The sequence below is a fragment of the Platalea leucorodia genome (genome assembly GCF_965183815.1).
Source record: "Platalea leucorodia genome assembly, chromosome: 5".
NCBI classification, from domain to species: domain Eukaryota; kingdom Metazoa; phylum Chordata; class Aves; order Pelecaniformes; family Threskiornithidae; genus Platalea; species Platalea leucorodia.
In genome coordinates, this window is record NC_138827.1 from 30,076,061 (window position 1) to 30,089,428 (window position 13,368).

General features: G+C 43.2%; 1 protein-coding gene across 1 annotated transcript in view; it reads left to right on the forward strand.

The window, feature by feature from the left end:
- TRABD2B (TraB domain containing 2B) overlaps positions 1–13,368 on the forward strand; it is a gene marked incomplete at both ends in the record, with an annotated part of 292,456 nt that overhangs the window by 160,123 nt on the left and 118,965 nt on the right. The window contains 1 exon segment of the mRNA XM_082312151.1: positions 1,279–1,425. Within this exon segment, the coding sequence (XP_082168277.1) occupies positions 1,279–1,425 (147 nt within the window).

Sequence of the window (13,368 nt, forward strand, 5' to 3'; positions counted from 1 at the left end):
CATATGTACATTGTTAATTTTAAAATTCTCTGGGGTTCACTCCTTAAAGTGGGTTCAGTTGCTTAAAGTTAAGAACATAGGAATATGTGTCACACGCTGCAGCCTAGCTGGGCCAGCTGGAGCTCAGTACGGGTTACTTTACCCAGATTTTGAGATGATGGTTTTTCTTTGGGATGGAGAGGGCACTGCTGTTATAAATGAGAGAAGTTGAAAATGTGGTGAAACGTGAGGCTGAGGGATGCAGGAGTCTCTTCCTGAAAAATTATATTGATGTGTCATTTTTCATAACTCTGAATTTGCAGTCACTACATATCACTTTATTTTAGGAAAAGTGCATTTGCTTATGTATATAATCTGTGACAAACAGTCTGAACTGATTTACTCATCTACTTTTTATCAAGTTTCTTTGGAAGTTTTTTGGAAAGCTGAACATGAAAAACCCAGACTTCACGGTTCGGTAACTGGTATAAGTTACTCCCACAGTCTATCATGAATATAAAAAGATTTGTGGTCATTCATGTGAAATTTAGTAGCCTTTTTGGTAATGCAAGGAAAAAAATGTAATCTTTAAGGACATTTATTTTTTTGGCTACCTAAAGGTACATAGTAAAGGGTGCTTCTGCTTTCTTGGTATTTTCAGGTTTGGGATGGGGACACTCAACTAGTCTGCTGGGATGGTGTTACAGTTCAGTATCTCTGTTCACTTTGCAACGGGGTGAGTGAAGGAGGAAAGACTAAAGGAGGGAGACTGATAATGAATTTCCTAGAGTTTCTGCTACTAGAAGCATGCAGAAAGTCCCAATACTACAACTGTGACTTCAGAAGTTCGGAAGATTTTGATTTTTATCAAAAACTTTCTGAATGAGTTTGAGCTTTGGATTTAAGATACCAGACAGGAAACAGTCAGAGGCAATAAAAGCTTCCTAATTTAGGGGATTTTTCATTTCAGTGTTTCTCATGTAGCCAAGTAGTCAGCAAAGACAGCCTAAAAGTCCTCAGAGCATGATCTCTGGGCAATATATACATGCGTTGTGAAGTTATACTTTATGAGGAATATTAAAGGTCTTATAATAAGGTCTTCTACTAGTAGAGGACTTTACATCTGATCCTCTTTCCAGTTGGGAATGCCTAAAGACTAGCCCTTGTTACTCTGGGCCAGGATGGGTCAATAGACTTCAGGTGCAAGGGAGTTCTTCAAAGCAGCAAAGCCTGTAAGGCCAAACTTTGATTCCTAGTATCTTTAACTCCTCTCTGTTTTTCCTGTCTGCATTTCTACAGGTGCTGTTTGCTCTAAACCAAACTCTGCTCCAACATGAAAGCCTCCGAGCAGGCAGTTTGCAGGCCCCATATACCACTGAAGATCTCATCAAGCATTATAACTGTGGAGACCTGAATGCTGTCATATTCAACCACGACACTTCTCAGGTAAGCAAAAGCATTGTGGATAGGCCAGCTAATCGAGAAAAATCAGCTGCTTTACTAGCGATGTCCTTTACAGAGCCAGGAAGTGTCTCCTACCAAAACCCTGATCTAAAATTTCTACACTGGATATAATGATCTGTATTCATTAAAATTGAGGTGAATTGATGTACAGAGAGATTAAGAGCCTGCCATAAAGCTTACAGGTGCCTATAGCACAGCAATTAGTAAAACTTTGGTCTCAGGGTTATCACGTTATACTCCCATCTTCTCTTTCCCCCTCTTTCTTTTGATGCCCTGTGTTTTCTTTCCACACGTGCCTTGTTTGCTTGGTGAGAGAGTGGTATTGCTTGAGCTCTGGGGGAGGGACTGCCTGGAAAACTTTCCTAGGAATGTGCCTGAAAAAAAGTTAATTATGGATGTTTGTGGGGCTGTTGAATGTAGTCCCCTCATTAAGGGGGGGGGGGGGGGAAATCTTTGTAATATTTGAGCTTATATATGAAGAGGAAGTGAACCTTATGTAAATAGTCTATAAAGTAAATAACTTCTCAAAACTTCAATTATTTTGTGTGTGTCTCAGGCAGCCCTTCAGTCTCTGTTTATCTTAGTTATCCAATGCTATTAAAAACTCTCATTGGAGCAGAAATCTGCTTTCCAGACCAGTTTGATAGTTCATGGCAAACTCTGAGATTCTCATTTAATATGTAGGTTCCTCTTTCTCCTTTCCCATTAATTCTGTGGAAACTTGGTCTTTGGATGTCATCTCCTACCTCTCCATTTTTTGATAAATGTTCCCAGGTTCCTGTCTCAGGTGCAGTGACTTACATGGAGGGGACCTGTATAAACTTCGGCAGCCACAGTATTATGTATGTTTTGCCAATGAAAGTCTATTAAATTATGATAGTCGTTTACCATTAGCAAATGCAAATCAAGGATAACTATGTGACTTCAAAAGAGAACTGAGACAGGGTAAGCTGTCTCTGAGACATCTTATCTTGCCATTGCTATCTTGAGTTGTACAGCGCTCTGTGGGTCACTTGTTTCTCGCTGCGAAAGCAAGGATGGCCTCAACCTGGCTGTAAGGTAACAAAGTCTTCCAGTCACACTCCATGACATGGGTGTTTTCCCAGAGGTCTTCTGTGCCCCTCTGAGAAGTTCCAGATAGGAATGTAAAAGACACCCAGCAGCAGCTGGAGCTGCTCTTCCATGTAACCTGTCAAAGAACTAGCCTGCCCCTCAACAGGAGCAGAAAGACATCAGCTTGGACAATCAGAGGTCCTCAAATTGTGGACAAATGGTCATGTCTCCTCTTTTTCCCTATCTGGTTATCATTTTCAAATAGCAGAAAGAGTGGTTGATGGTGATGAATGCGATAAAAACCCCTTTGCTGTTCCCATTAATACAGTCCTAGAAAGTGAGGCATTGTTTTAGCATGATTAAGCAGGACATAACAGGGTGGTTAACATGGCAATACTGAAACAGAAGTCTGTGTAGTACCAAAGCTGCCAGAGCTGTTCATTGTGGACAGCCTTGCACTGAAAAGTGAAGGGAGAAAGCCACTCAGGTAGGAATACATCTCTAAAGATGGGGTGTGTGAGTTGGAAAAGGTAGAGAGGTCATTACTTTAGAGGATCCTGGAGAAGTCAATGGTTGTAACTCTTCCTGCAATGTTGAGGCACAGCACATGAGATAGGTAAACGCATAATGATTTTGGAGAAATAACTCTTGTAAGGTGTGGTGGTATATTTGCCATGGATGCAAAGAAAGGACTACTAGTAGTAAAATCATGAAGACAGTCTGGCATCTGAATGTCCTGAGTCATCTTTTAATCTCTATCAGTGTAGTTTCTCCAGCAATAACGCCTTTGTCCCTGAGACAAGTTGTGGCCGTTCACACTGGTTGCATTGACTTGCAGACATCTGTGATTTGTTGACACAATGTCCTATAACAGACCTGTGGGTTAGACTTGAGAGGAACAGATTGCTGTAAAAACTTCTTTATCCCTGCAAATTCTTGGATCAAATGTGAGTTTAAAAACAGTGTTAAAGAAAGAAGAAAGAAGCCAACAACCAATCAGAGTTCGAGCACTGGTGTTAGTCATGGTCCCAGAGTGCATGGAGTTGATAGAGATTATAACACTTACAGGCCATGGAAAATTAAAATCCCTATATGTATACTAGTCCCTGCAGAACTCTAAATGTTGTGGAGTATTTTCCTCTCATGGGTTGTTGTTTTTAATTTGGGTAAAGAGGTTTTTTGTTTGGTAGTGTTTTTATAAACCAGCTTTATACCATTTATTTTTAATTGCAAGCAGAACAAAATAGAAAATTAAAACCTAAAATAAACTCCCTATTCACGTCAACTTTTGCCAGTTGTGGTAATTCCAAAGTTTATTCTATGTGGTTTTTTGCAAGGCTGATAGACTCTCTCTGCCATAGAGAGTCTTTGCCATTTGGTTACCAAATTAGATTAGCCTAGCTTAAATATTTCATGTGAAGCATCCCCCATGGGATCTTTCTCTTGAGACGTTAAATGTAGGCACAGGGATTTGTCATGGGCTGAGAGTGTATTGCAAGTCTCACCAGGTGACAACAAACGATAGGCCTACAAGTGCAGAAAAACTATAAATATCCCAAGTGAGATGTATCATCACTTAAACTTCGGGGCAGGTACCCATGCCAGTCTTGGGAGACAAGAGTGTCACAGTGGTTTTAGAAGGTGTGCCCATTCTTCGATGATATCCAGCTGCTGTCCTAGCACTTCAGAGGTCTGGTAAGTCCTTGCAGCTGGTACGCAACTTTGAAATATCACATAGAAAAGAACAAAAGTTCAAGAATGGAGTTGTAAGACTCAATACTTATGTGAACGGTGGAGGCCAGGAATTCAGCTCTGTCCTGCAGGGGCATGGGGACCTGCAGAAGGCTGTGACTCTCACTTTTTGAGGACTCGTTTGAGGGCTTTTTATAAAGTTACTAGTGCCTGCTTGTCCCTTGAAGGTTAGCAGGAGCTGCAGAATAAAGGTGAACCTGTCCAGAGTCATTGGTTTAGGTCACTGTAATGAACTGGAAAGTAGCTGAGAAAGTCTAACATAGCTGAGGGGACAGTGGTGGTGGTAGGTGCAACATCCAGGTGCAGTAACTCATCATTCTTCTGGCTTCATAAATTCATAATTAACTCTATCATTCCTCTAGCATGTGTCTTGGGAGATGGAGCATCTTCAGTAGCCGTCTGCAAGATGCTGAGATGCCTTTAGAGCAAAACTCATCCTGGAGCGGAAAGAAGGACCAGAAGTGGAAATACTAATACTGTTGACTTGAGGTGTTATGGATGAGTTTCTTGAGCCTTTTCAGCCTCCCCGAGGGAGTTTGGGAAATCTGCAGTTTCTTGGTGCCAGTCTTGTTGACTCCCACAGCATTTGGGAGGAGAGGGCAGAGTCCCCCTGCGGCAGAGTCTGTGCCAAGGGGGTGCACAGAAGGGATGGTGCTGGGAGGAAAAGCGCAGGGAAAGTTATTTCCTAGACTGAAGCAGGAGCTTGGGCACTGGGTCAGAGGACAGCTCCTTTGGCACCTGGGGACAGGGAAAGAACTGCCCCAGGGAGATGCTGCCCACCTTGGGGCTGAGAAACCCGGCTTAGCCAGGGTAAGGTGCTTGAAATAGGAGGGGTGTGAGCAGGCCCCCAAATCCCTGCTATTTTCCTGTCCCAGAGCCATCAGCACTGATGACAGCAGAGGACTAAACAAATCCTTCTCAATTTCAGATTTTTTTTAATTTTATTTTATTTTAATTAAGAACGGTGAAAGGGGGAAACACCTCTGCTTTCCTGTGGTTATATTACGTTCTTCATTCCTGCCTCTCTCTCTTTTTTTTCTTAAATTTTGTTTCCAAGCACTATTTTTCCAAACGTATAAATCCTTGTTTAAACTTAATAAAATTTTAAGGGGCTGAGTTTATTCAGTTAGACTATGACCCAAAAGTGGAGTAGGAAACATCTCTCCTGCTTCTATGGCCTTCTGCAAACACTTGATTCTCTTGTGACTTCTGCAATCACGAGGCTTACGTTGGAGTTTCTGGGCACAGAGTCAAAATGATACTGAAGAGAAAGTATTCTAAGTTAAAGATAGGATAGGCATGTTTTCTGCTGGTTCTTCAGACTTTTGCCCCTCAAAGAAGTCATAGTTTCTTTCTTCCCTTTTGAAAAAACTTCTCTACAAGTGAAGAGGCATCAGATTAGATCAGCAGCTTTAACTTCTGTATTCTGTCTGACGTTCTCACAAAGGAATTGTCGTCAGTATGTCCAGATACGTTAAAATGCAAAAATCTGTTAGTGCAAAATCATAAAATGATCTGCCTCCAGAGAATAGTTTTTCTTACCTGAGACAGTTAAGAAATTGCCTAATGACCTGAAGCCTTGGTGAGGAAAAAGTAGGGTGCAGAACAATTTATCTTGTATTTTGTTCCCTAAATCTGATGTAAAGGTCTTTATTTAAACATTTTGAACTGATACGTCGAGAGTTTTGGGTTCCGGGATATCTTGCACCCGTTACTTCCTGTGGGTGGTTTTGAGATGTTCAGTTTTTTAAGGACAATTCTGTAAAGCAGATTCACCTTTGCCAGCCTGGAATTAGCTGGTTCTGTGTTTCCTTGTATTCCTATGAACACTTTATTAAAAGGGAAATTGAAAGGCCAAGGCTGAGATTTTTCTTGGTTTGCCCTTCCTAAAAACTATACCTGTGGCCTCTACCTATTGTTTCTCCTCTTCTGTCCTCAGCCATTCTTCTGACCTGAGGAGAGGCTGCTGTCCAGGAGAGCATGGTTTCTCCTCTCTTGTTGCTGATCTGGTGTATCAGAGGCATGCAGCTACACTGCTTACTTCATAGACAGTTTTCTTCAGGCCAGGTCCTGCTGGTTGCATACTTGTTATTTGCCTGTCCCACTTAGAGTTAACAATAACATTCAAGAGTCATACCTGCCACTTCTAAAGCATCTTTCATCTAGAGAGCCTTTATGTTTCGCGTGTGTTTTAGACTGTATTGAAAGCCCATTGAAATAATGGAGAATATTTCCATGCCTTCAGCAGGCTTTGTATGAGTCCCATGGGCTCAGCTATCAGCCAGATATCAAAATAAAGAAATCAAGTTGGGCCAGTGAATAACCCAGTTTATGCACACTTGAGTATAACGATCTTCTTGTTGCCAGAAGAGGTGAGGTCTTGGCTTTGTCCTACACAGAAGAGCAAGCTACGCGATAAAGTTGCTTGGCAGTCACCACAGCCTGCAGACGTGTCTCAACCCATTTCAGGTGCTCAGGGCTCACCGTGCCTCCTTCTTCAAGCTATGTCCATCAGAAACAACTGAGCTTTTTGTATAACTTACTAGAATGATGTCACCCATATCTTGAGTTGCCTCTGCAACTTCAAAATCCCATGGATTCATGCTGAAACAGAGTGCTTGCCGTCTGAAAACCATGTGATGATCCTGATAACAAGACTTTAGAAATCCATATGCTAACACCATGTCAGTAGTCAGCCTCCCTAAATTAAAGAAGAAATGCTTTAGTGCATCACTTCACAATGCGCTTGCTGTTTATAAATCACCAGGTTGTGTTATGTACCCCTTTAAAAATGTTATCATCCTGCATTTAACCCTGTCCTTGAAGATTTAAGGGTTCTGATAATTCTAATTACATCATTAACTTGCCCCATTCTCATTCTGGATAAAATACAACTGGATTTCTGGCTCACTTCTCAAATCAATGAAAACTATCTGTGGAATGCTCCAGCTTCAATAACTGCAGAAACACACAGCTGAGACCATTAGGTAGAGTGTTGAATGACAAGCAGACCTAATTTGTCCAAGGAATGGAGTTTTATCTAGGGCAAAGGAAGATAAGTCCATAAACCGAAGGCGCAGCTATTGTATCACAATGCTTTGGAAGCGTCTTATCATTTTCAGCTGTAACAAAGTGCAGGCAAACTGGCACAGCCTCTCGTTCTTCCAGGGAAAATGATTATAGGCTTTCCAGCAAAGCAAGTGCAAGGTTGTCCCGGGCACCAAGGGAGCCAGTCCCACGAGTTTCTCATTCTGGGTCCAGGTGAAGGGTCAGTAACGCTGCCACAAGTGCATGTTACAACCGACATTGATGGCAGTCCCAACACTGCCCGGGTGTTTGGCGACATGTGCTCATCGCCGCTTGTGCCCCGATAGGGAGCAGAGGACGTCTCCCACACCTTCTCTTCTTTGGGCTGTAGCAGAGGATGCTGCTGGAGAGATGTTGCCTTCCCATAGTTCAGAAGAGCTCCTGATCTGGTGTGGTGGGATTGTACTTTCTTTCCACTTGCACCTGAGTTACAGCTTTGTGTCTTGGTATATTGTGAGCATTTGGAAGTGAAAAAAAAACAGAAGTGCAGCCAAAATTTTCAGAGTCTAATTTTCAAATTATGTCAGAACAGCATTCCAGATTGGAGCAATATTATATTTTGGCATATGTGTTTCAGAAAATTGGATACAGATCCAGATTCTGAGAGTTAAATCTACTTGTTGATGACAGTGCTGGGGAAAAGGGTGCAGAGATTATTTTTTTATTAATAATCTGGAACATGCCCAGATAATTTTCATGCTACAGGTTTTGAAAATAGGTTCTTGCTTGAAAATTTTCATTACATGTTTGCATTTAGAGTTGTCTTATCTTGGAAGTTCCTTCCTCTTTCCAGTTTCCATGGAGAAAGCAATGGGAGAGGGAGAGAAAGTCAGAGAAAAATTGGGACAAGGGATTTAAAGGCAAAGATTATTCTTTCAAAGACTTCTGTGCTATTAGAAAAGGAACATATTCACCTACAGAAAAGGGCTGATTTACATTAAAAACATTTAAGGATTGTTGACTACCTGTATTTATTAGTACGGGAATAAACTATAAAAGAGTATGAAAGAGCGATTGGTAAAAACATTTGGAGTTCAAGGTAGTAGCATGCTGCTTTCTGTGTATTGCTGTATGTTTGCTGTAAAGCATTTACTATCCCTTCTTTTTAAAGAGCTGGTTTATGAAGTGTTTCTTGGAAAGACTTGTTCGAGAGAAATGAGAAAGACTTGTTAGTTTTTTAAACAGTATCTTGTGGGTTGAATGTACAAAATGCTTTTTCTCCCTTTGTGTTTTATCCAGAAGATGTATTCGTCACCTCATTATGACAGGGAGGGGGAAAAAAGCGGGATAAGGGGGCAGTTTGGTTGTCTTTGCTGACTTGGCAGGATTAGTATCTGACATTATCCAAAAAGACCGTGTTCTTGGGTACTCCTTATCACAATATTTCTTGGTCTGACACTATTATTGTGCATTAACAAATGGCAAACACCGTAGATCAGGTTCTCCAGTGTCAACTGGTTGTGCTCTCTGATGGTGACTTCAGACGTGGATCTTGTGTCCTCTGGGAGAGATGATTGCTGATAAACCCAAAGTCAAGGCTTATACAGTTCGACCAGCTGAGATGCAAAGAAATCACTTTCAAGGATAACTTGGTTTGTCTCTACTTCACTGACTTAATTTGAATTATTCCTTATTTTTCTCCTGACTGGTCCCCGTTCCATTTCAAAATGCTTTCTTGGAGATGTTCTGCATCTTTACATCCTATACTAGACCTCTCAAACAACCACAACTTAAAAAATTAATATCGGTTCTCATGTCATCGTCCAGTCTGTTCCAGATGCCCGCATGGCTAGAAAGCTGAGGTTGGTTGGATTGGGAGTAGCCTGGAGTTTTCCTAGGACCGAACAGGAGGGCAGGGCTCTCTCCACCTTGTGGTGTCGGCTCTGGAGGTCTCATGTCCAGCCCAGATGCTGTTGCGTTATTAACTAGCTTTTTGCTCCTTGCTAAGTTGTGTGGTATATTGCAAACCATATCTTTTGGATCACACTTGCCTTGCGTTAAAATCATATTGCAAACTTCACAAAAACATTCAGGCTTTCCCTAACATCTTATTAAACAGGGATGGGAAGAAACTCACTGAAGATCCCTGAACAACCAAACCTGAGTTTGTACCCGCTACTGACCAGCTGCTCTCCCACTGTGTAACAGAAGACAAAATGAAAAATACCTTTGGAAAAAGAATTGCAATGCTTTAATAAACCAACCCCCAAAACCAAACCTTCTGGTCCCATTTTTTTCACTTTATTGCCCTGCTTTGCCCTTTGATCAGTATCTTTACTTGGGTGTCATGGCAATATAATAGGTGATGGTTTTAGTGTCAGAATAGAAAAAAAAATATTCTTTGTCAAAGGAAACAAAGCATTTGGAAGGGAAATAGAAAAACTTGAACTTTTCCATATGTTTGCAAGCTCTTGAAAGCTGGCCTCAAAAAAATCCCAATGTTAAAGGGGTTTTAAATGGGGCAGGAGTATCATTAGGTAGTTAAGATTTACCCTCCCCACTGAAACCCAAACCTTTATTTGCATACACTGCAGGCTTGTCATCCTTATTCAATTAATGAACAGGTCCCTGTAATCTGGTTCTAAATATACACTGCATAGTTGGGTGAAGCTTGCAGAAGGGAGGCTGGGATCATTGTTCTGACTGTGTTTTGTTAAGACTTTAATCAAAACATTCATTCAGATAGAGAGGCCGGCTGCATATTTTGGCATTGCTACCAAGGGGAGCAGGGACGGGTTTGGGGTGGGGGAGGGGTTGATGATGCTTGCTGCTTTTTTTTTTTTTTTTTTTTCCCCTCCCTAAGTGCTTGGAAAGCAACTATTTAACTGGTGTGGAAAAACAAATAGAAAACATACATGGAGGTCATGACTTCTCAGGGATTTGTTGAAAGTCTATTTTTTTTTTAATAGGGATAAAAGTATCACCCCCCAAGCTGTTTGTGAGATGCACAGCCCATCCCTGTGGCTTTTCTGCCTTTTTTTTCCCCCCCTTTATTTATTTTTTTTTAAGCATGCTTTCCTTCAACCCAGATGCATGGGAGAAGGTAAAACCAAGCAGGGCACGTGACTGTCGTTTGGCCGGGTACCACGTGGGAGAGCCAGAATGGCAGGACGGGTTTGGGGCTCCTAGGAAGGGTCTCCACGCAGGTGCGGTGGGAGCTGAAGCTGCAGGGACACGGGTGTCCCAGTGCTCTGGGGGCTGCAGCCCACCCTCCCTGCAGGCAAGTTTACACTCAGGCCAGCAATGACTCCTACAGCTTTTGTGTCACCTGCAGAATTATTTTATAAAACTATCATGCACTATCCATAGAGACATAGAGAAATTCAGTTTCAAAGACCTCCATTTTTACAGTCAAGTTGCCACACGACGCTGAGAGGTACGCAAGCTAGCTTTAAATCAGGTAGGCCAATTACAGAAAGCTTGCTGTTGTGACCTGCAATGTATCTACAACGTATATGGATGCGGAGCAGTGATGTGGGTGGGCAGGTATTAGCTCACAGACAGAAGTGGCTCCCCACAGCTGGTTCCAAGAAATGTGCTTACTCTTACACTGAGTCTCCTTGTGCTCTCAGACTTTCTTCCCTCCCTCACTTCCCTTCAAGCAAAAAGCATTTTTACTTTTTTGTCCCCTCCACCCTCATCCAGATATTTTCTGTGGGTTTCTGATGCCCTACAACACTGGGTTTGTGAGAGGAGACTCTTCTCCTCCTCTTCCAGCCATTGCTATTTCCAGGGAAAAGGGTGCAGGCAGGCTGCCAGGGTAGCTAGCCATGTGTCCCCTTCCTCTGAGGCAGCAGATGGAGAAAACAATACATTGGAAAAGAGCAGGGCCAGGCTCACTGGCATGGGGGTGTGAGACACCCTGACCTCAGCCACTGCACCAGGAGCCTGAACACCCTCAGTGGGATAGGAACAGGGGCCTTATCCGTGCAGCTCAGCAAAAAGGAGTCGTCAGCCTTTAGCTCAGAGAGGATCAGACATGCCTAAGTGGAGCAGAAATGCTGGAAACTGCAGCAATGCATCCCAGTTGCAGTGAATCAGAGCCAGAAAATAGTTCAGGGTTCATAAGCCCCTCTCTGCTAGGCCCCTGGGTCGCGAGACCAGACTTTCCATGGAGGGAGAGCTGGCTGTCCCTTTGCCTTGCAGTTTTTCAGGGCTGTTCCCTGCTTTCAGAGGTTAGGGACGCTACAGACTCCTGAGCCAAGGGATGTGATGGAAAATCCATTCCTGCCATGGAATTGCTGAGTTGGTCCAAACCCCAACAGCACTTCCCAAAAGGCTCCATGGCGTGGGGATGGCTGTGGTGGGGCAGCATGGCTGATGGGCAAGTGTGGGTGGGAGAAGTGCGACCGGCTTTTTGATGTGCGCTCAAAACTTGCAAGCCTCTGGCTGCAGTGAGAGTTGTCCCTGGGGAACGGCTCCGCTTTCTGCAAAGGGGTGGGAACAAAACTGGATGAGCACAGACTGGCAGTATGTTTAAGCTGTCTGTGACTTCAAATCACTCTGAGTCTGTATCCAAGTTTGGTGTCAGGGTATGCTTCTAATAAACCATTTTAGCAGCCTGAAATCCACCAAATTGACATACCTATCCTGACCACAGCCTCCAAAATGTGCTGGATGTGCCTGTAATATATTCTCAAGTCCCATCTTGGGTAGATGTTTGCCCTGGGAAAGGGAAAGGAGTGATGGAACTGACTTCTCCTGAAGAGCAAAGATTCCTTTTACAGTTCACTCAGGCTTCTAATATATTACTTTAAATTTTGGTGCTTAAAAGAAAGCAATAATGGGTTAATCACAACGTGCTTGAACTGGACACCATTTTGCAGAGCTCCTTCCTGGTTTCTCTTTTCCATAACAAGCTGGAAGCTCATCTTCTTGGCAGCTGCCAACTTTGGGCTTTGGGGTAATTCAGATTAACCAGACACCCCCCTTCCTTGGCCAGTGAAGGTCTCCATCAGGATGGGATCTCAGGAGTGCTGGAGGAGAACCAGTCAAGTCGGCAGCAGTGTTTGTCTCTGCAGCAGCCACGTCCTCCTTGTGGAGATGCTTGCTCTCACAGCCCATTAACTTTGCGCTATTTGAATCCTTCGTATCAGAGGCTGCAGTAACTGGATATTGCTCTTCCAGATGCCAGAAGGGTCCATAAATCAGAGGGAAACAGGTGTCTTCCAAGTCCAGAGCAGTATATTTTGCAGCAGTGCAGTAAAAACTACAGTGCCCTGTCAAGGCTGGTTAACGGGAGGGTATCCTCCCTTCGCAAACGAATGATAACTCGAGCTCAGATGTCAGCCTCTGACCCAAGAAGGGCTGGTGTGAATTTAGGGCTGTTCAGTTTGTTGGAGGAGCTGGCGGGTTTTGGGATGCTGCTTTGGCTCCCTGGCAGTCCCCGTAAGCCACGCTGTCAGCTCTTGAGATCCTTATCTTGTGTAGTGCTGTCAACCGTATAAAAGTTCCTGACCTGTGTGGTACAGGGAAAATCCTTCAAAGCATGATCCCTTATTTGTCTTGTGGCCTCTGCCCACGTAAAGCTCATAAACTAGAAGGCTAATAAAGAAAACCCAATCTTTATCATGTTTCAAAAAAAATTAATGTAGTCGGCGTGATCTGGGAACAACTCCCTCCTAACAACTGGAGATAAGAATTACTAGCATGGAGGCTGAGCCCTCCTGTCGGGGAAAGATGGATGGGGTTTGTACTGAGGTGCTAGACTGGAACTCGGGAAGCTGATGGCCAACTCTCTGCCTTGCCGTAGACATCCCTTGTGACCCTGGGTGTGCCTCCTCCTATTTTCTCTATTTAGCCTGTGAACGCTCTGGAGAAAGAAGGAGAAATAAGGCATTTTTATTATTAAGAGATTCCCCTGCAAGGATTAGTGTTGATAGCGTACTTGCAGCGGTCTGGAGTTTGGACATTGCACAGGAGGTGAGGCTGGAAAGCTGTTAGTTATCTGCTGATTAGGAGGCAGTGGGAGAGAGGAGTCTCAGAAGCCAAGAGAGTTGACCAAGATATAGGAAGATAATGGCAAGAAAGGTT